At 48.5% G+C, this 20,142-nt stretch overlaps 7 protein-coding genes across 7 annotated transcripts; 4 read left to right on the top strand and 3 right to left on the bottom strand.

Moving 5' to 3' along the window:
• Window positions 1–246: 246 nt before the first annotated feature.
• Window positions 247–2,475, top strand: ASPWEDRAFT_475600 (uncharacterized protein). The gene is made up of 12 exons (XM_040836980.1): window positions 247–367; window positions 429–522; window positions 580–684; window positions 741–838; window positions 892–1,067; window positions 1,121–1,227; window positions 1,274–1,404; window positions 1,461–1,578; window positions 1,641–1,767; window positions 1,832–2,096; window positions 2,152–2,206; window positions 2,270–2,475. The coding sequence occupies exons 1-12, from the start codon at window positions 336–338 to the stop codon at window positions 2,441–2,443; spliced, it is 1,482 nt and encodes a 493-aa protein (XP_040688419.1). The 5' UTR covers window positions 247–335; the 3' UTR covers window positions 2,444–2,475.
• A 1,759-nt stretch (window positions 2,476–4,234) lies between these two features.
• xlnD (beta-xylosidase XylA) lies at window positions 4,235–6,595 on the top strand (the record flags this gene model as incomplete). The annotated part of the gene is made up of 1 exon (XM_040828294.1): window positions 4,235–6,595. One exon carries the CDS (start codon window positions 4,235–4,237, stop codon window positions 6,593–6,595), a length of 2,361 nt encoding a protein of 786 aa, XP_040688420.1.
• Window positions 6,596–6,734: 139 nt separating this feature from the next.
• On the bottom strand, window positions 6,735–7,730 carry ASPWEDRAFT_171580 (uncharacterized protein; the record flags this gene model as incomplete). The annotated part of the gene is made up of 3 exons (XM_040830807.1): window positions 6,735–7,075; window positions 7,123–7,620; window positions 7,676–7,730. 3 exons carry the CDS (start codon window positions 7,728–7,730, stop codon window positions 6,735–6,737), a joined length of 894 nt encoding a protein of 297 aa, XP_040688421.1.
• Window positions 7,731–8,224: 494 nt separating this feature from the next.
• ASPWEDRAFT_39828 (putative protein kinase) lies at window positions 8,225–10,136 on the top strand. Its single transcript, XM_040835194.1, has 5 exons — window positions 8,225–8,516; window positions 8,578–8,921; window positions 8,973–9,286; window positions 9,340–9,505; window positions 9,612–10,136. The coding sequence occupies exons 1-5, from the start codon at window positions 8,230–8,232 to the stop codon at window positions 9,788–9,790; spliced, it is 1,290 nt and encodes a 429-aa protein (XP_040688422.1). The 5' UTR covers window positions 8,225–8,229; the 3' UTR covers window positions 9,791–10,136.
• Window positions 10,137–10,149: 13 nt separating this feature from the next.
• Window positions 10,150–14,818, bottom strand: ASPWEDRAFT_27439 (putative ABC multidrug transporter; the record flags this gene model as incomplete). Its single annotated transcript, XM_040832996.1, has 4 exons — window positions 10,150–10,249; window positions 10,313–11,987; window positions 12,047–14,676; window positions 14,733–14,818. The coding sequence occupies 4 exons, from the start codon at window positions 14,816–14,818 to the stop codon at window positions 10,150–10,152; spliced, it is 4,491 nt and encodes a 1,496-aa protein (XP_040688423.1).
• A 1,822-nt stretch (window positions 14,819–16,640) lies between these two features.
• ASPWEDRAFT_27440 (uncharacterized protein) lies at window positions 16,641–18,308 on the top strand (the record flags this gene model as incomplete). Its single annotated transcript, XM_040832997.1, has 1 exon — window positions 16,641–18,308. The coding sequence occupies one exon, from the start codon at window positions 16,641–16,643 to the stop codon at window positions 18,306–18,308; it is 1,668 nt and encodes a 555-aa protein (XP_040688424.1).
• A 412-nt stretch (window positions 18,309–18,720) lies between these two features.
• On the bottom strand, window positions 18,721–20,079 carry sur2 (sphingosine hydroxylase; the record flags this gene model as incomplete). The annotated part of the gene is made up of 2 exons (XM_040830808.1): window positions 18,721–19,319; window positions 19,386–20,079. 2 exons carry the CDS (start codon window positions 20,077–20,079, stop codon window positions 18,721–18,723), a joined length of 1,293 nt encoding a protein of 430 aa, XP_040688425.1.
• Between the last annotated feature and the right edge of the window lie 63 nt (window positions 20,080–20,142).

Consider the following 20,142-nt stretch of genomic DNA (forward strand, 5'->3'; position numbering starts at 1 on the left):
GGAACAAAGCCTGATGGAACAAAGCCTGATGGAACAAAGCCTGATGGAACAAAGCCTGATGGAACAAAGCCTGATGGAACAAAGCCTGATGGAACGAAACCTGATGGAACGAAACCTGAAGGAACAAAGCCTGGTAAGTTCATCTTATATCTATAACTGGATACAAGGAAAATACTAAACTGATTATATAACCAGATAAAGAGAAAGAAGATGAAGTTAATGTAACTCTTCATAAGGTGTACAAAAACACAACGAAAGAACCAAAAAGCTCGTCCGCCTTCACGCTCAAGAAGAAAGATTTCCTAAGCGGAAAGCTCAGCAGTCTTCGGAATGGCATGATTAAAAAGGGAATTCTGGGCAAATCCTAGTAGGCGCATATCTTGCTTGAGGCTGCGATCTGGAGCTGACTAGGATATCCTGCACCGCAGCGCTGCGCAGTCTTTCTGCACCAAAGAAGGAGCCGAAGTCAATGGCGACCAAACGGGGAAAAGCTATTTGGACCTTACCGATCAAGCAGGAAAGGTCAGCTCTCGAGCCTTGGATCAGAATGATGAAGTCCAGCAATTGACAGTTCCATAGGACACGATCAATGTCTACATCAAAAACCGCCGATTAACCGACGACTCGCGCACCGTACCCGATCGGGTCAAGGAGGATCTGGCCAAAGGAGTTGATACCACACCTGTTTGTCTTTCAACTTTGATACCCAAGGAGCAGTGGCTAATTCACTCTTTTCTCAGTCGGAAACCCCTGAATTGAAAGATGCTGAGCTCCAGAAATTGAAAAGCAGATATAATTCTCGCGACTGGCAAGCATCGACCAGCATGGAAAAAGTTGTGTAAGAGACTAGCAGTACCCATCCATCTGTTCCTCTGCTTATGCGCCCTCTAGGCATCCGGCAGATATGTCCGAGAAGCACTGGGGCATTGTCATGCGCACCAACAGCCTGCTGTGTGGTGTCCATCCCCGCGAAGAGGTTCCAAAAGAAGTCACTTTGCCCAATGGCAAAACCGTCATCGTTCCATCAGTGACCGAGCCCATTCCGTCCAGGAAAGCCTACTATCCAGGTATGTTCAACCTATACGCTTCGGCATGTGCTTGATTAACAAGTGCTTTACAGCCTTTGCGATTAAACCAAGACCAATTGCTGCCTATGACATCACTTTCGGTGGGGAATCTACCGGCGACCCCATTGATGATGGCGATGATGGCAATGATGGCAATGAGGTGAGATCCTTCGTTCCTGTATAAGAAGAAATGCTTATCAGAACAGGAAACCCAATTCCGCATCCCCCGATTCCACATCAACGACAAGACAAACATAGAAATATTCGAAACACAAAATTCGCAAGAAAAGGCATCTGCTGATAGTGGTTTTACTGAAACCGCGGTCAGCGCAGGCATGTAAGTCGCAAACTTAAAAGGGAGAAATAAAGAAAAAGACATTAATCAAGATGCAGAGGAGGTATAATAGGGCCTGTGACCGGCAGTGCATCGGCGGGCTTCAGAAGCACTGAGAAAACAGCCACGGCCCATACTGACGCTACTGATAAGAAGCATCTGCATGTTACGTACAACGTAAGTGGCATTGTATACAGAATCATCACTGGGGCCTGCTGCTAACGCGGAAGGGGATAAAGTATCCGCGGGTTAAATTACAATTGGATGAAGGCCAGCTCGAGTTGAGCCCAGAATGTGAAGAAGATATTGAAAGGCTTCGAAAAGAACGTACACAGGCAGCGCTGGATCATTTCCACCAGAAATACGGTATGTCAAGCCAAATGCAACAAGCCTTCCCCCTATTGGGAATTTTCATTTTCTAATATTTTAGGTAAATTCTTCGCACCTGAAATCTATCTGGGTGGTCGGTTATTTTCATCGGAGGAATCCGACTCGGTGGCGGGATCGACTCTGTCAGAGAAGATGACAGGCTTCAAAGCTGCAGCCAATATATCTCTTTCAGGTTATGGATTCCAGGCCAATACAGATGTCAGCCATGAGAAGATTGAGAAGCATCAAGATACGGAGAAAAAGACCTCATTTACGCAAACAATCAGCTGGTGCGCAGATGGAGGGGACACCACTCTTTGCAATAAGTATGTGCCCTATCATCCTCTAATGATCCTATCTAACTAAGTCCTCTTTCTATAGTCCTCCTCAGTGGTGCTCTACTGTTGCATCCTTCTATAACTGGCGTGTGATGCAGGTGAGAAAAAAGCCAACTGACTCCTCATTGCTTCTATTATGAAACTAACCTTCTATAACATAGAAATCAAAGCTTGTTAGCCTTATAGATCATATTGGAAAGCTGCCAGGCTATGCTGATATTCCAAATCTTGTTCGAAGCATTCTCAGCATCTATCCAGACAAAGATCATTCTTTGTTCGTCGCTTTGGATACGATCTGTGTGGACACAAAGGGTGAGTCCTCCAATCAAGCATAGACTGAATCAAGTATGAGGCTCATAGAACTTTAAATATTTCAGGACCAAGTTCTGCCGGATCAGATTCTCCTGCCAAGGCCTCGGGCAATGAAGGGGGGGTTAGACGCTTGCGCTTCATCAAAGATGAAGATATACCTGATGATGAGGAGGATCTTGAGTTTTTGGCCAAAAGATTCAAGTTGTCAGCGTTTCAGGTTCCCATCACAGACCCGAGGAATATGATAGTCCCCAAAGAATCTGGAAACAGGATTCGGCCAGAGGTATGACACCCTCTGCAGTAGAAACCACTGATCATTCCGTCACTGATCCCGAAGCAGTTGAAACTCGGCATCAAATATCCCGTGGTGGGTTTGACAATCTACTCCGCAGAGATCAATCTTACCTCGGAAAACAATGAGGAAAATAAATATGAATTTGATCCCGGGTATGGTATCCAGCTAGAGACCCCAGGAACTGACGGAACCGCACAAATCCATTTGGCTCCGGGGAGAGCATCCAACTGCATGATAGAGTTCCGTGCAAGCGAAGACCCATGGAGCACTTCTGGCTCTGTCAAGCATCGTGATGACGTCTCAGTGTTGTTATATTCACTGGGAAACGGCCAGTACTATGATATTGGTTGTAAACAAGGTAGTTATCTGGTTGGCAAGACCGTTGACTTTGAGACTCCTGGCCTGGATACCTTGGAACTTGAATACCTGCATGCTGGTGGTACCCTGAATGTCTTGGTGGAAGAGTTTCAAGAGGAGGAAAAGGCGATCAAACAAATGGAAGATGCATTTAAAGTAGTCGCCGAGGCCAGGAAGAAGCTTGAGGAAGCCGAGAAAGAAAACAAAGAAACCGAAATACACGAAGCAGAAGCAGAAGCCGCACACCAGCAACTGCTCAAGGAACTGGAAAAGAAGCATTACCCTGAATGGCAAAAGCAAAGGGGGACGAAGCTACGTTTGGCAAAGAATATAGGTGGGGCCAATGGCGAAACCATAAGGCAGGAAGTTGCTAAAAGGGACCTGGAGATAAAAAATCTCATGGAGATGATGGCTCTGGCGGCTCAGAAAGACACATCGCTGAACGTTGTGCTTAGTATACTGGAAGAGCATAAGGATCTGACATGGGCGAAACAATGGGTGAGCCGGGAGTGGTGTAAAGCCCATGGGGTTGAATATGAATCACCAGGGCCGCGACACTCGACGCCTCAATTGCTCATGCCTGGGACGGGTATGCTTTACCCTGGGCGGCTTGTCATATGATTAGATGTGTACATACTGATTAGGACTGGGGAATGCAGTGGCTGTGTAGTAGTATTCTTCAAATATTCAATAGGAATCTACAAGATAATTATTAATGAGTTCAATAAATTAACCTAATGCAAGATCAAGTGGTGGATAGCCTCATGCTCTTTCAGGCTGAATGGACACTCGTCATTGTGTGTCGGACATCTCCAGCTATTCACCCGCACCATGCTGAGCAATTCTCGGGAATCCAGGTCACTTTCAACCCCGAACATCAGTCAGTCAACCACAGCCTGATTGATTCAGCCTAAATCCAAGGCCGTGCATCGTGGAATGTCCGGAGAATCCCCGCATTTACTGCTGATCGACTGCGGGACTTGCTGCTTTGGGCTCTTGGACGTGGGGAGATGGAGGAACGGTGCTCCCACATCGACCTCCGGTTGTTGACCGAGTACAGCATCCTGGGCTATTATCCAGGACATCAATGGATATAAAGCAAGGCTTTGGACGTGTGGAAAAAAGATGTAGCTCAACCAAGCGTGAAAAGGCAACACCCACCATGCCTGCTGTTGCGTCTCTTTTGGCCGTTCTGGCGGCATTGCTGCCGGCCTCCTTCGCCAAGGACTACAACACCGATCCTGAGCCAACCCTCAGCGATCATTCCCAGGCCAAAATCAATTTTACCTTTCCCGATTGTGAAAATGGACCGTTGAGCAAGACCCTCGTCTGCGACACCTCCGCCGACCCCCATGATCGAGCCGCCGATCTGATCTCCCTCTTCACCTTCGAGGAGCTGGTCAACAACACTGGCAACAATGCACCGGGTGTTCCCAGACTTGGTCTGCCACCTTACCAGGTATGGACTGAAGCCCTCCACGGTGTGGCCAGAGCCAACTACACCTCTGCGGACGAATTTAGCTGGGCCACTTCCTTCCCAATGCCCATTGTCACCATGTCCGCCTTGAACCGGACCTTGATCAACCAGATCGCGACCATCATCTCAACCCAGGGTCGGGCTTTTAACAATGCCGGTAGATATGGACTGAATGTGTATTCCCCAAACATCAACAGCTTCCGACACCCGGTATGGGGTCGTGGCCAGGAAACCCCAGGCGAAGATGCCTACTGTCTCAGTTCGGCTTATGCATACGAGTACATCACTGGTATCCAAGGCGGGGTTGACCCCGAGCGCCTCAAGCTTGTCGCCAACGCCAAACACTACGCAGGCTACGATATTGAGAACTGGAACAACCATTCGCGTTTGGGCAATGACATGATCATCACGCAACAGGATCTGGCCGAATACTTCATGCCTCAGTTCCTTGTCGCGTCCAGGGACGCCAAGGTACACAGCTTCATGTGTTCGTACAATGCTGTCAACGGGGTTCCCGGCTGTGCGAATTCCTTCTTCCTTCAAACTCTCCTCCGCGACTCCTGGGACTTTGTCGAAGATGGCTTCGTTTCCGGTGACTGTGGAGCCGTGTACGACGTTTTCAACCCCCACGGATATGCTGCCAATGAGTCTGCTGCCGCCGCCGCCGCTATCAGAGCGGGTACAGACATTGACTGTGGAGATACTTACCAGTACGTCTTTGACGAATCCTACGACGAGGGATTGTTGTCTCGCTCCGACATTGAAAAGGGAGTGATCCGCTTGTACGCGAATCTGGTTCGCCTTGGGTACTTTGATGGCGATGACTCCGAGTATCGGAACCTGACCTGGAATGATGTCCTCTCAACCGACGCTTGGAATATCGCGTACGAGGCTGCTGTGGAGGGAATCGTCCTGCTTAAAAACGATGGAACTCTTCCGCTTTCTAATTCAACCGGTAGTGTCGCGCTGGTCGGTCCATGGGCCAATGCCACAACCCAATTGCAAGGAAACTATGCTGGCACAGCTCCATATCTTTCCAGCCCATTGAATGCATTCCATTCAGCAGGCGTCAATGTGAACTACGCATTTGGTACCAACATTTCATCGACGACCACAGACGGTTTCTCCGAGGCAATTGCAGCAGCAAACAAATCAGATGCCATCATCTTCGCCGGTGGAATTGACAACACCGTTGAAGCAGAGGCTATGGATCGTTCCAACATCACATGGCCGGGTAATCAGTTGGATCTCATCGGTCAGCTGAGCAAACTCGGCAAGCCACTGATCGTTCTGCAGATGGGCGGTGGGCAGGTCGACTCTTCGTCGCTGAAATCCAACAAGAATGTCAATTCACTGATCTGGGGAGGATACCCAGGACAGTCGGGTGGTCAAGCCTTGCTCGACATCATCACCGGGAAGCGAGCCCCTGCCGGCCGTCTTGTCGTGACACAGTACCCAGCCGATTACCTGAATGAGCTGTCTCCCATGGATATGAACATGCGTCCCAGCGGAGACAAGCCCGGTCAGACCTACATTTGGTACACAGGAACACCGGTGTATGAGTTCGGCCACGGTCTCTTCTACACATCCTTCAATGCTTCTCAGTCTGGCAAAACAAAGAGTGGAGCGTCATACAAAATCGATGATCTCCTGACAAAACCGCACCCCGACTACGCTCACATCGAGCAGGTGCCATTCCTCAATTTCACAGTCCAGATCACAAACACAGGCAAGACTGCATCGGACTACACGGCCCTGGCATTTGCAAACACAACCGCCGGTCCGGCCCCGCATCCGAACAAGTGGCTGGTGGGCTTCGACCGACTGGCAACCCTGCAACCGGGCTCATCCACTACCATGACCTTCCCTGTTACACCAGACAGTCTGGCGCGTACTGACGAGTCGGGTAACCGCATTCTCTACCCTGGAAAGTATGAACTGGCTTTGAACAATGAGCGGTCTGTCGTGCTGTCTTTCACCTTGACGGGTAATGAGACTACTATCACCAAGTGGCCGCAGGAGCACCAGCTAGTCCCCCACGCTTGAGACTGGCTTATAATCTCGAATATTAGATATAGCTATGAGTAGCTGAGCACCGTCTTAATTGAATTGTCTTCAGTAATAAACACTGTTCTTATAACTCGTAATATGCTCAGTCCGCCACAACTGCAATCTAAAATCCATCCTAGGCATTCTTCCCCAAAAAGCTCAACTCCTTCACCTTCTCAAGACTCCCCAACGCACCCTCAAACTTCGCCTTTGCCATCGTCCACGCAATCCCACCCAACGGAACACGCAGCGGCACACATTCCCCCCGACTGGCAATGTTGAAAATCGCCTCTGCAACAGCAGCAGGTTCAATCATCCCCGCACCCGCACCGGCCTTGATGCCCTTTTCCACATACGCCTCGAGCTTGCGCGCGGGCATGTCTTCCCCGGCATAGGCAGGGTGAGGTTGCGTACGTGCCTTACTGTGGCCCTCGAAGTTGGTCTTGACGCCGCTTGGCTCGATGATGCAGAAGTTGACTTTAACAGTTAGCTATGATTACTTCTTCAGGGTAAGAACAACTCACTATTCCAATCCGGGTGCATCTCTCTCGCCACAGACTCCGACCACCCCTCCACCGCAAACTTGCCGGCATGGTAATACGCATGACCAGGGAACGCACACAGCCCCGCCAACGAGGAGATGTTAAAAATGACACCCCCAGGCCGGCCCTCACGCATGAACCCAATAGCACGGGTCGTGACCCGCGCGGTCCCGAAAAACAGCGTCTCCATCTCCTTGTGCGTTTCGTCCTCTGTTGCGGACTCAGTATCGCCGGAGAGTGAGTACCCGGCGTTGTTGACTACGATGTCGATGGTTTTTCCGAAATGTTGAGTAGCTGCGGTGAATGCGGAGTCCACGGAGCTGGAGGATGTCACGTCGAGTGCTAGTTTGAGGACATTGGGGCTCTCGGGGAGGTAGGAGAGGGTAGATGGGTTGCGGGCTGTGGCGATTAGGCGCTGGTTGGGTTTGGATGCGACGAGGGTGGCTAGTTCGCGGCCGATGCCTGAAGAGCAGCCGGTGACTGTTGAGAGGAGAGTTAGAAGAATCATTGCAAGATGGAGAAGAGAAATACTCACTGAGCCAGACGGCATCAGATGGGAGGGTGTAGGGTTTGGTGTTGACGGGATTCATCTTCAATGAATAGATGTTTAAGGCTTGTGGTAAATGGAATCTGTTTGAGAATAGCTTTGAAGAAGGATAGATACTCAGTGAAGGAGGGGGCTTATATACCTTTTCAGTCCCTATATTTCTGGTCTTATCTAGGCCACTTCGCACACGTACTCATCCTGGTCGGTCCCGGGGCCAAAACTTGAATTGAATCATGACATGACTCACTAATGAGACAAATACCGCGTAATCAAGGCCAAAAACCAACAGATCTTCCTCCAACACATCCAAGAGTGAGAGGACGATATCTGGATGTAAATATGGGCCAATCGCATCGCGAGATGGGAATATAGTCGCATCAATGATCGCCGACCATCATTCCCAATACGGTTAGCTTCTTCCACCCAGTTCGGTAAGCACTAAGCCGAAAAGGGAGCCCGCTGCCCTCCCTTCGTCGACATCACGTGGCTCTGCAACTCTGCGACTCTGTTCGTGATTGCCTTCTTTCTTTGATCATCATCCTATGCAGGCGATGCTGAAATCAGGTCTTTCAGTAAAAAGGTGGCCAGGCCGCTCGACCACTTGCAGAAATGCCCTTCAATGGAAGCTACCATCCACGAGATATAGATCCAGCTTCTCATCGATTGCCCCATCAATAGAAACGTCAATCGAGGAAGAAACCTTGCCCTATTATAAACCTGACGATTACCATCCAGTCAGGATCGGGGACGTGTATAATGCCAGATATCAGATCGCGGGCAAGCTCGGCTATGGGGCGTATTCAATAAGTTGGCTATGTCGGGATCTCCAGTGCGTTTCTTGACTGCGATCAGCCAGCAATATCGTCCTAACAAGTTTCTATCCATGTTAGGGACAGTAAATATAAAGTATTAAAGGTGTCGACTGCGCTGCCAGAGCATCCCACTGCAACAGACCGCGAGCTCAAGATCTACGAGCGTCTTGCGCAGCATCTTGGGCAAACAGATTCCATGCACCCGGGCCAAGCACTCATTCGTGAGCTTTACGATACCTTTCATATTGATGGAGTTGTTGGGAAACACAGCTGCCTTGTATTGCAGCCAATGCACATGACGCTTCTTGAGATGATGGGACTGAACTCGAGGCCGTTTAATCTGGAAATCCTTAAAATGACAATGAGCCTACTGCTAACGGTCCTTGACTTTCTACACACTGAGGTTGGGATTGTTCACACGGGTACTCATTCTTGCCTCCGTAAAGCTTGAATCTATCACTAATCAGAGGCAGATCTCAAGACCGACAACATAATGCTCAGCATAGGCGACGACACCATGCTGGCGGATTTCGCAAAAGCAGAAGCTGAAATTCCCAGTCCCCAGAAGACAATCAACCCTTCACGTACCATTTACAAGAGCCGAAAATTCCGCCGACCTACCGCTAGCAAGTACGGACTCCTGGTCTTATGTGATTTTGGCGAAGCACGTATTGGAAAGATACAAGAGTCTGGCCCGTTCGTCCAGCCGCATATTTACAGGGCCCCGGAAGTTATATTCGAGATGCCGTGGGGAGGTGCCGTCGATATTTGGAATCTGGCAGGTCTAGTAGGCGCTATACTATTGTTCCTTATGTTATTGCCGCGCTGACAGCTTGGAAGATGTGGGATCTTTTCGAAGGCGAACATCTCTTTGGGGATATATTCGATAGCAAAGGCGGTCATGACCCGTTCAAACATCTTGCTCTCATGGTCGCCTTGATTGGTCCACCTCCAGGTGAATTTGTCAGACGCAGTGAGACGGCGCAGCAGTGTTTTGACTCTAGTGGTAAGTGGCAACTTCCTCTAGGCTAACACTTAGCCTAGTCTTGACCCTCGCATTTTTTCTTTCGACGTGGCGTGACCTTGAAAAGCTCTGAGGCTAACATATTCAGGCAACTGGATTGCCCATGAAGAAGCAGTCGTGCCAGCAGTCTCACTCGACAGCCTAGAGAAACGCCTCTCTGGAACAGAAAAAGAAGCATTTATCCGATTCATCAGTTCCATGCTCAGGTGGCTGCCAGATGAGCGCAAAACTGCCAAACAGCTTCTCGAGGATCCATGGCTGCTCTAACTAATGGTTAACATCAGCCCTCTTCTCTGTAAGTCATGGTTTCAAACTCGTGGAACGTTCAAAGCCAGAGGTTGGCTACTGATTTGCCTAATAGCCTGGTTTTGGAACCCACAGCCTCCGCTGATACCACAGGGAGAGGCACGTAGAAATGCTACTCGATCATAATAAATAGTAGGCAAAACAAGAGGGCCCTCAAATAGTGTCTAGCCCCTTATATCAATCCTAAGCCATAAATAAAGTCATTGGCAACGAAGATATGGGTGTATGCAAAAACAATATATTCATCATTCATATCAAATAACCAAATGCAGGACGTAAAACATCAACATCATCAAATATGACTCTAATAAAATGCGTAATCATTGAACAAGTTGGACCAGTTCATCGTATTCTCCAGTATTCCGTAGCATGTCCCAGAACATACCTCTTTTCTCTATCAAGTTTGCTGGGGAATCATTCCTATTAAATTGTAAGTACTCCGCTCCGAATTATCAGATGCATTTTGTTCAAGTCACGACTTACTCTATAATTTCGCCATCTGCCATGACAAGCACACGGTCATAATCCATGATTGTCCGTAGGCGATGAGCAATCGCTATAATAGTAGCCTCAGGAAACATATATCGCAAAAGTCGTTGCATGTGCATATCAGTTTCATGGTCCACAGAAGCAGTGGCTTCGTCGAGCAGCACAACCTTCGACCGGCGACATAATGCCCTCGCCAAGCCGAGAACCTGTCTTTGCCCTTGACTAAAGTTCTCTCCGTTCGCTGCAACAGGGGTATCTAGGCTGAGAGAGTGAGAGGCTTGGCCGGTTGGCTGCCCTTCCACTTCGCTACCGGGAACCTGGATCGTAGTGCAAGCAGAAAGAGCAGAGCGGAGTTCGGTGTCACTTGACTGGCCGAATGGATCGAGATTTGACTGCACCGTCCCAGAGAAGAGTACAGGCTCTTGAGGAATAAGAGTCACACTCGTTCGGAGACGGTTTAGCAAGATCTGGTTAATATTAACCCCGTCGATCATTATATCTCCCCCAGAAATCTCAACAAATCGAAGCAAGGATAGCCCAAGAGTACTCTTACCACTACCCGTCCGACCAACGATACCAATTCGTTCGCCGGGGTTAGCGACAAATGACACATCTCGCAAGACATTTGGGCCATCTTCATGATATCGGGCGGTGACATTCTGGAATTCCACACGTCCAGATGTTGGCCAGCTAGCTGGCAAAGCCTGGGCCTTTGCCCGTTTCTCCTCGCTTAATGATTCCTCAGGCTCAATATCGGCATATTCGCGCATTCTTTGGTAGGAGTTCAGTTCGACTTCGAGCTCGTTCATTGTGCGCACCAGTGTCAAAATGGTTGTGCTCAAGCCAATCGCGTTTGTCAGGGAGAATCCAACAAGACCTGCCGATCCCGACTGGAAGTATGCTACACATCCGGCAGCAGCAGCAACAAAAGCAGCACAACAATCAGACCGGACAGAAACCCAGCGATTGCAATTATACTGTGCCTCGGCTGAGCGAGCATGTGTAGCCAATTTGTCCGCTAGCAGATCTCTGAAAACATCATCCATCCCGTGTCGAGCTCGGATAACAGTCATCCCAGCAATGGAGTCCGTGAAATGAGAAAACACTGGAGAGTAGTTGATAGAGCATAATCGCTTAATCGATACTTGGGCGCGGGTGTACATTTCTCCAATAATAAATCCAGCGGTACAGATCACGGCAGCCGGAAGTGCAAATATAGGCATTATGGAGGCAATGCTTGCGATGCGAAGCAAAAAGCGAAGTCCGTTTTCAATTGACATCCGCAGCCAGTCAATCAGGACTGTGTCCAATGAGCGAGTGTCGTTTCCAAATCGGTTGATAGCACGCCCAATGGGATTCTCGTCAAACCAGGATATCGGAGCAAACATGATCGCCTTCACCAATTTTGCATGCATCTTCTTGGCCGCTACCCAGCTTCCATATTGGTAGATCAAATTATTTGCAAGCTGTAGTAAAAGGAAAGTCGCTATCGCTGCTGCATATACGGACAAGTAAAAGATTGAGTTCGGATGCTCCTGTTGATCATAAGCACCGGTCCAAATGGAGAGCCAATACGTGATAGAAAAGTAGGCAAATTGCACTGTGAGTGTAGCCAGAATCGCTATAGAGGCGTAGGATATCCCGCCAAACAAGACCATATATTGGAAGACTAGATTGCAAGAATGTCATTAGCGGCAGTTTATGAAAAATCTGGGCAATGGAACTTACAAAGCGTGCGAGGTATGCGACCAGTAGCAGATGTTTCTTTGGCTATGCGACCCGATTGAACAGCATCTTGTACCTGAGATGCAGGATTGGCAATTGCTGGAGCTTGTGAGTGGGAACCTTCGGCTAACACTTGTGAATTATCCAAAGGTGTTGCATTCGGGTCAATTTGCTCAGAAACTGGAGTTGCGGGTTGCTGGGAAGTTCGTCCACTATCGCGCGGTGTTTTGATAGAAGCTCTCCCATTTTCTAAGCGAACGATCAGTTCGGCGTCCTGCAAAGCAGCCGAAAAGTGCGTGACAAGAACCACAGTCCTATCGGCTAGGAGACCACTGCGGAAGCATTTCTCGTAGACAAGTGTCGTGGTGTGCGTATCAAGTGCTGAAAAGACATCATCTAACAGCAAGGTTGAAGACTTGGAATACAAAGCTCTTGCCAAAGATACTCGTTGCTTTTGGCCACCCGAAAGCGATGTCCCTTTTTCTCCAACGAGTGTCTCGTCACCGAGCGGAAGCTGCTCAAGATCTTGCAGCAGACCACTTGCCTCGATGATAGTATTGTAGCGATCTTCGTCGAATGGGCCATAGAAAATGACATTTTGACGTATTGTGTCGTTTTGAAGCCATGGGGTTTGAGGAACATAGGCTACGTCTCGAGGGCAACTAGCATTTCCAGATTCCAGCACAGTCTCTCCAAGAAATGACAACAGCAAAGATGTCTTTCCACCTCCAGTTGGGCCTGAAATGACGTTCAGGGCATTCTGCTTGAATGAGATGGAAAGATCCTGCAGCCTAAATGCAGCAATTGGAGTTCGTCGGAAAGTTGCATGCTTAAGTTCGAGCGGTCCTTCTGGGTGCCGTTTGATTTCCTCTGCTGTCTCAAAGAAACGGTCCACACGGCGCAAAGATTCTGCGCCTTGAGCAGAAAAGCGACTGACGTTTGAAAGCCAAACGAACTGTGTTCGGAGCGTCTCCATAATCGACAGAGAGGTAAATGCGACAGGGGCCCGTAAAGGTAGCCGAGTAAAGAAAACATAAACAGAAAACATTACCAACAAGCTCACTAAGGGCAGCAGATCCCCTGCCATAGAAATTGCGGCTGCGTGAACGCTCCGACTCCAGAGACGGCGCTGTTCGACACTCCGGGCTTCATTTATTGAATCCACGGCAGCGGATTCCCATCCAAAGTACTTCAAAGTTCTTATCGAATTGAGATATTCGGAAATCTTTGAAAGTCTAGCATCTGTTGCACGCATGACAGATCTTTGGATGCGCGAAACCTTGCGAGATGCTTGGGCTGGGAGAGGGGTTAAGCAAATCAATGCCAGAACTCCAAACAGTGAGGGCCAGCCAAGCATTTTATAAAGAAATACCATCGCCAGGGTGGTAGATATTGGACCTGCAGCAGCCACATAAAAAACGTCCCTGGAATTGTATATAGCATCAACATCATAGGACATCAGGCTTGTTAGATTGGCCTGACTAGACTTGGGTGCTTCTTTTGATTTTTGCGTCGAACGCGCCGCTGACTGTGATTCTTCAATGCGAGCCTGATGTATAGAGCCGTCATATAAATGTGAGCGCATTGCAGTCTGATATATCTCCTGGACGAGCGAGATATTGACACGGACAAGAAGCCGAGTGCCTGTGAAGATGTATTGTTGGTAACAAAGCGACCGCATCATTGGGCCGATGAAAAGCAATGCAACCCAGATTGCAGGGTGTAGGATAGCACTCTTAGGATCTTCCAGGTATGCCAACAATCCCAGCATCGCATAGGGTGCAAAGTACTCTACCACCGCCGTAGTTGCGGACCAGCACATCATAGTCGTGATTTCAGTTTTGAGCAGTCTGCACAGAGTCTGAAACGTCTTGCCACCTCTGAGGCGTTGCTTCTTGATCTTCTGTAACCATTTACGTGGTTCGTCATATGCGGGCAAAGGAGGAAGATCATCCATAGTCAAGTCTCTTTGACATCCCCGTAAGATAACGTACGTTACCCACTCGTAGGAGCAGTAGTATGAAAACCAGGAACACGTTTCCTCTGGTGATATTTCTTCTTTCATCGGTGGCTCGTGAACCTCTGGATCGAACATGAAGGGAGCCCGAGGACGAGGAGTGGCGAGTGTAATTATCACTACACCAGCTAAGGAAACCAATATGGCGCCCTCTATAGATTCTGGGCGATATTTCGAGTCAACTATCGTCATGGGAATCAGGTCTTTGACGATTGCTAGTATAAAAGCCACAATAGCTATTCCGTTCATGTGGTGATAGACCCGCGATCGAAGGTAGCTTGGCCTACAGCATAATCGCACGACTCCTAATAAGACCATATAGCTCAGCAGTAGAGATCGCTTCCAGTTACCTAGGTTGTTAATCATGAGCCAACTGAGACAGCAGGCTGTTATAGAAGCAGCCAATTGCACAAACGCATATGGCAGAGGAATGGAATGCCCGGGTTTGGCACTAAAGTCGGGAAAGCGCCGATCTTTCTTATGTCGTGCATATTGAACATAGCGCAGAGCTAGCGATAAAGTAAATACTATGCAGAACAGCAGGAAAGCGGCCAGATGTAAATCTCCTGCAGCCACAAAGGCCGAGGCTTTCTGCGTCCGATATCGCCACAGCGCCCTATATTGTAAATCAGCAATTGCGCCAGGATATTTTACCAGTAGAATTGAACTGACCTCTCCGCTAGGCCACTATCCTGATATGAAGCATAGTCTCCCCCCAATACTTGTAATATTGGAGGGGCAATGACATATTGAGACATCCCTGTGGAGCCTCAATTTGATGGCAAATTCGGGGGAAGTACGAGACAGCAGCAGTTGTTCACGGACTGACTCCTGCTTCATTGGAATTGACGGAATGAGGTTCTGCACATTTAATGCAGTCGTCATTTGGGATTATTATCTTTTACCCCTTGATTCTACCAGAGGGAGTTTGTGCGTCTCTCTCTGCGCGCGTCACGACTGGCTCTGAGTCTTTGACACAGCACCCACTCGCGACCCAGGTGGCTCAATTGACCGTGGATGATCAGAGATGATCAAACGAGCGAGTTCGTTCTTGGCTGAAGACTTTGGCTAACGTCGTCAGTGCCTCGGTGGGTGTTCGAATCGCGGAAACCCGGGTTTGTGCCGTTGGATCCACTGATACCAGTTTGATGCCTCGGAGATCTGGCACCAACACGCTTTTCTCTTTTTGGAAGGAGGGCTGCCCCCTGCCTTTTCTCTTCCTTCTTCTCTTCTCTTTTTTCTTCTTTCCTCTCATCGCATCAAATCGTTTTATTGAAAAAATCCAGTCTAATGGTATATTGGATGTGCTCAAAAGCTTCGTTACCCATGCATCAGTGAGGATTCTTTTCTGTCTTCACACAACAGCATAGTGCCAAAGGTCTACCATATATCATGCCGTTCAGGACAGTGGGGTGGCATACTCAGGTATTCCATATTTGCAGCAGTGTGGGTTCTTGAAACGGCTGACAGCATCCTCGGAATATCAGCTTTGGGACTCTCAAAAGTTCTAAGGGCATCTCATTAAGAAGCAGCCGATGTCGAATTTCTCTCCAACGCTGCCTTGGCCACCTTGTGGAACTGTGTTTTCGACGGGCCAAAGAGTCTTGAGAATTCTGGTCTCTATACAGGAGAGGGTTCCTTGATACGACCATTGCATAATCCCGAATATGAGATCGCTAAGCTAAGTGCTCGACGATAGCACAACTGATAATGTCATGTCGTAACTCGTTTGATACTTTTACCAAAACATATCCCTTCCTATCAATGTTAATCTAATATAACCTTTTAGGGAATGGATACCAGCTGGTTCTCTTCTATAATTCACAGTGAACCTACTATACACTCCAACTCCGTTATCAGAAATCCAAAGCTCCTATCCAATAACTAGGGTCCGCATTGCCATACGAAGAAGAGCTGAGTTTCCTCGAGTGCTGTAGGGGCTCTGAGCATAACTCAACGACATGACTGTCTCTAAGATAGTCGGGTCTACCTGTCAGCGATATTCCAGAACCATTATACAAGCATCAGCAAGGAACACTGTTTCAAAATCAAGTGTACAGACAAAGAAACATCAAAATCAACAAAATCATTGTCAGCGTCAGTCTTACGTTTCTTCCATCCATTTGACCCATTGTGTCGAGATCAAGGAACAGAGAGATAAAGAAAAAGAAGCGGCATACCAGACTTATAATTCTTTATCAGTGCACCTGACATGGCAGCTCAGATAATTTCACCACATTTCTAGATGATTATACTATTACTCCATGCATTGCCCTTTGTCGACTATCTTTAAATCATCTTTAGGCGACAACGGTAATACCTTTTTTCATCGTGACGGAATCCAAGGCAACAATGGCATTCGCTCTTCAAAGAACTGTTCAGAGGAACAAAGAAGCAAGACATTTTCATCCATCTTCATTGTTCCCATCATCCCTGTCCAAGAATATAAAGTGCACTGTCCATCATCTTCAACTTCAACATACTCCCCTCATCCAACTTCATCCTTCTGCTTCTATCACTTTACATATTCCTTGGTTGATACACCAAACTACATTGCAATACCAGAGAAGATACCTCAAAATGGACCATCAATCAAGTTCTTCCACAGACTCCCAGTATACCGAACTGGGAGACCTGCTACCATCAACAGACTATGGAACTTCCACAAGTCTATCCAGCCTGGACGTTGGTCCTCCAGTACCTCCCAAATCATCCCCTCCATTGCCACCAAAGCCATCTCCAGCTGTATCTCCCAAAGACAGCTACACTGGAATTGAATCCTTACGCTCCTCGGGATTATCCCTGTCTCCCAAAACCCAAAAAAGGATTTCGATATCCGGCCAAATCAAACAGAAGTATCCTCTGACGGTGACAGACCTCACAAAGGCCGATTTGAAGTTGCTAACAGCGGTCCTGGACCTAGAAGATTCGCCCCTTTTTGTCAAACAGCGAAACGGGGAAGCCCAGGAAATGGTCGACGAAAGAATCAAATCGGCCATCGAGACGCTCCCAGTTCATCTTCAAAGAAGCTTTCTGTTCAGGTTACTTCCCAATCCTCATCATCGGACTGCTTTCGTTTGTAACTCCCACAGAAATCTCAATATCTATGTCATCGGGCATCTTTTCAGTCTAATCAAGCAGGAAGTCACCGAGCACCTACGCATCATGGACATGTATGCAGATATACTCGAGCCAGAAGCGAGGAACCTCGTTCGCGCACTCCAGGCAATGCAGGGCATGTGGTGGACGCCTTCCTCCTCACACCTTATGCCACCAATCGGCGCTGCCATGTTCCAGAGCAACAAATGCGAAGCGTGCATGCTCACACGAGTCACAACCGAGCCAATGTTTCTGCGGAACCTCCGTGTCACGCTGCTAAGTCGAACGAGAACAAGATCAAAGCATCGAGTGCCGAGGTTGCTACCATTCGTCGACGCAGCTATCAACTCCCATAAAGACGACGCTTATGGGCTGTTCATCAGCAGTAGCACGATGGCATATGGTATGAAAGCAGGGCGAAAAAGTGCCGTCAAAGCTTACAAGGAGGAAAGAAGAAGACAGCACACGAGACATCTCGAGTCGCTGAAGAGTCGATTGAAAGAGAAGAGTACGCAATCGATAATGGTCTTCATGTCTACAGGCGGAAACGAAAACGAAAACCAGCAATCGAACCAAGACGAGCACCAAGATCAACACCAACACCCAACCGACAACTCACTGGATACAGAATGCACCGCAAGAGACTCTGAACGCGACACAGTGGACGACATCATCTCCAAATACGCAGCGATCAAATCAACTGATTCCACTCCCCGCACTGGACGGCCTACCCAGATCAAGGAATTGCCCAATGTCAGTCCACTATCTGTCAAGAAGCCCATCGGCTCATCGATCTATTCAGCAATGGGCGCAGGAAAACGACACTCTGTGGCTGGATACTTCCCTCCCCGAGAGAACATCAACTGGCAAGACATTATTCGCCAGCGGAGCCCCTTGGATAAACTCGCAGATGGGGTTAAAGACATGCTGCGCGAGCGACCTGCCTCGGCTGGGAATGCTGGTGATAGCGAAGAGTTCGCAGAGGACTATCGCCATCTCCTTGGTCCAGAGGAAGGCCAACCCGGATCGCATGTCAGTCAAGGATCGTGGGAAGATGTCTCGGTTAAGGAATCAGGGCCTGGAGATACTACATGGAGTCTTGTTTGCAAGACATCGAAACCGCCTCGCGTGCAAAGGCATAAGAATTAGGAAATGTCAACAGAAATATGGGTTTTTCTTTTGTCAACGATACACAAATTGCTTAGGTGGAATTATAGAGAATGTTATATTAAATCTATCCAGACGAATCAATCTTGAGATGTTCAAAAGCGAAAAGAATAATAAAAACATGTAGAAAAAGCAATAGTCATCAATCCAATTCCCATTGTCATGCAAAATTTTCAAAGAAAGTATTATCAAAGAAGAAGTAAAGCGTCATTGTACAGGAAGAATGGTCGTTGGTCCTCAATTATTAATACAATGTAATGAAGCTGCTGATCAGCAAGAAAGAAAGCCCTCAGTATCCAGGAGACGTCCCGCAGCTCCCAGAGATCATATTAGGGGGGCGAAGGAAGAAAAAACAAGTCAAGCAATTGTAATTCTTCGATATTCAGAAGGAGCTTTAGGCTTGAAGGACACCACTAGTTACGCCATGATTCACGCCCTTGAACCCATCTGAAGACAAAGTAGCGGTCTTTCTTCGCAGGCGGGTCCTGGCGTTGGAATCCGTTGGTCCCTCTGGTGACACCACTGCGCTTTCATTGCTTGAATTGGCAGCAGATGCCTCGTCGGCAGTAACATCAGTGGACTGAGTCGGATCATTGTCCACCAGTCTCTGGGCAGTCTCACGAGCTCGCTCGTAACGAAGCTTAACGTCGCCTTTCCATTGGGTGCCGAGGAATCGATCCCAGATGGTGAAGAAAGGCTGAGAGAAGTTGGTCTTGATTCCCCAACTCTGGTGGTGGATGTCATGGTAAGCAGCATTATTCGAGGTAATGTGTTGCAAAGGATCCCAAGGGAAGGCGTAGCCACAGTGGTCGTCGACAGTCTTGATGGTGGAGAAGGTGAAGAACCAAATGCTCTGGCGATTTGTCATCCGCGCGGTCAAAAATGCCACTCCAGTTCCTGCAGTATCAAGAAGAAATCCTTCGACTGGGTGATTGTAGAGCGCACCAAACGCATACGGAACGTACAGGCGGTGGTGGCGGGAGTGGAACTTGACTGTCGATACATTAGGATTCAACTCGGAAAATTCGTCGTTGATACAAGGGGAAATGCAATACTAACCATAGAGCCAACGGTTCAGGTGCATCGCACGATGAAGGAAGTACTGCCAAGTATCCACAACCGAAACAGCCCAGGCAAACTGGATGGCCGGAATGAAGTACCAATAGATAAAACCGGCCGCTGCCAACTCCCAGCCAGTGAAAGCGGGAGCCACGGATTCAGTGCCATTCTCCAAGATAAGCGACTGAGTCGCTCCGGGGTAATTTCCGCCCGCCAGAGCTCCAGCAAGCATGGTATGACCATTCGAGGAGAGGTTCTTAGCTAGGCCCAAAGCGTCGACGCCAACAAGGGCCAATACCCTCGGGACGAGTCTCTGAAGAATGCGGAGACGGCGGGCCCAAACGGCAATATCGTATTCCTCCTTGCCATCACATTCAACCGGGTCAAAATATCCCATTAGCATACCCGCGATAGTCTGAACTACTTGTTGAAGGACAACATCCTTGACGACATCGAAGCGGGAGACATGGTTCCGTTTAAGAACCTCTGCCGGAGTGTGTAGACGGTACTGAGGAAAGTAGTCGTTTACATCGATAAAGTGGTATATCATAGACAGACCCCAGTATGCAACGATAGGCAGAATCAGCGCAAGGATGTTATCTGGGATCGGCGAGAGGAGAGGTGGTCGCGGGGTTAGGGTGTAGGCGGGAAGAGGAGGGAGGTCGTCAAAGACGACCGATCCGTTAACTGCCATCTCGAACGAGGCAGAGTATTAATTGGTTTAGGTTGTTGTAAAGTCGAGACAAAAGAGGGGAAC

This window comes from Aspergillus wentii, assembly GCF_001890725.1.
Source record: "Aspergillus wentii DTO 134E9 unplaced genomic scaffold ASPWEscaffold_4, whole genome shotgun sequence".
Taxonomy (NCBI): domain Eukaryota; kingdom Fungi; phylum Ascomycota; class Eurotiomycetes; order Eurotiales; family Aspergillaceae; genus Aspergillus; species Aspergillus wentii.

Coding starts and splice junctions, on each gene's coding strand:
- ASPWEDRAFT_475600 (XM_040836980.1), top strand. CDS start 336: ATGATTAAAAAGGGAATTCTGGGCAAATCCTA. Junction 839..891: donor ACCAGCATGGAAAAAGTTGT/GTAAGAGACTAG, acceptor TGCGCCCTCTAG/GCATCCGGCAGATATGTCCG. Junction 1,579..1,640: donor ATCTGCATGTTACGTACAAC/GTAAGTGGCATT, acceptor AAGGGGATAAAG/TATCCGCGGGTTAAATTACA.
- ASPWEDRAFT_39828 (XM_040835194.1), top strand. CDS start 8,230: ATGCAGGCGATGCTGAAATCAGGTCTTTCAGTAAAAAGGTGGCCAGGC. Junction 8,922..8,972: donor GGTTGGGATTGTTCACACGG/GTACTCATTCTT, acceptor AATCAGAGGCAG/ATCTCAAGACCGACAACATA. Junction 9,506..9,611: donor GCAGTGTTTTGACTCTAGTG/GTAAGTGGCAAC, acceptor TAACATATTCAG/GCAACTGGATTGCCCATGAA.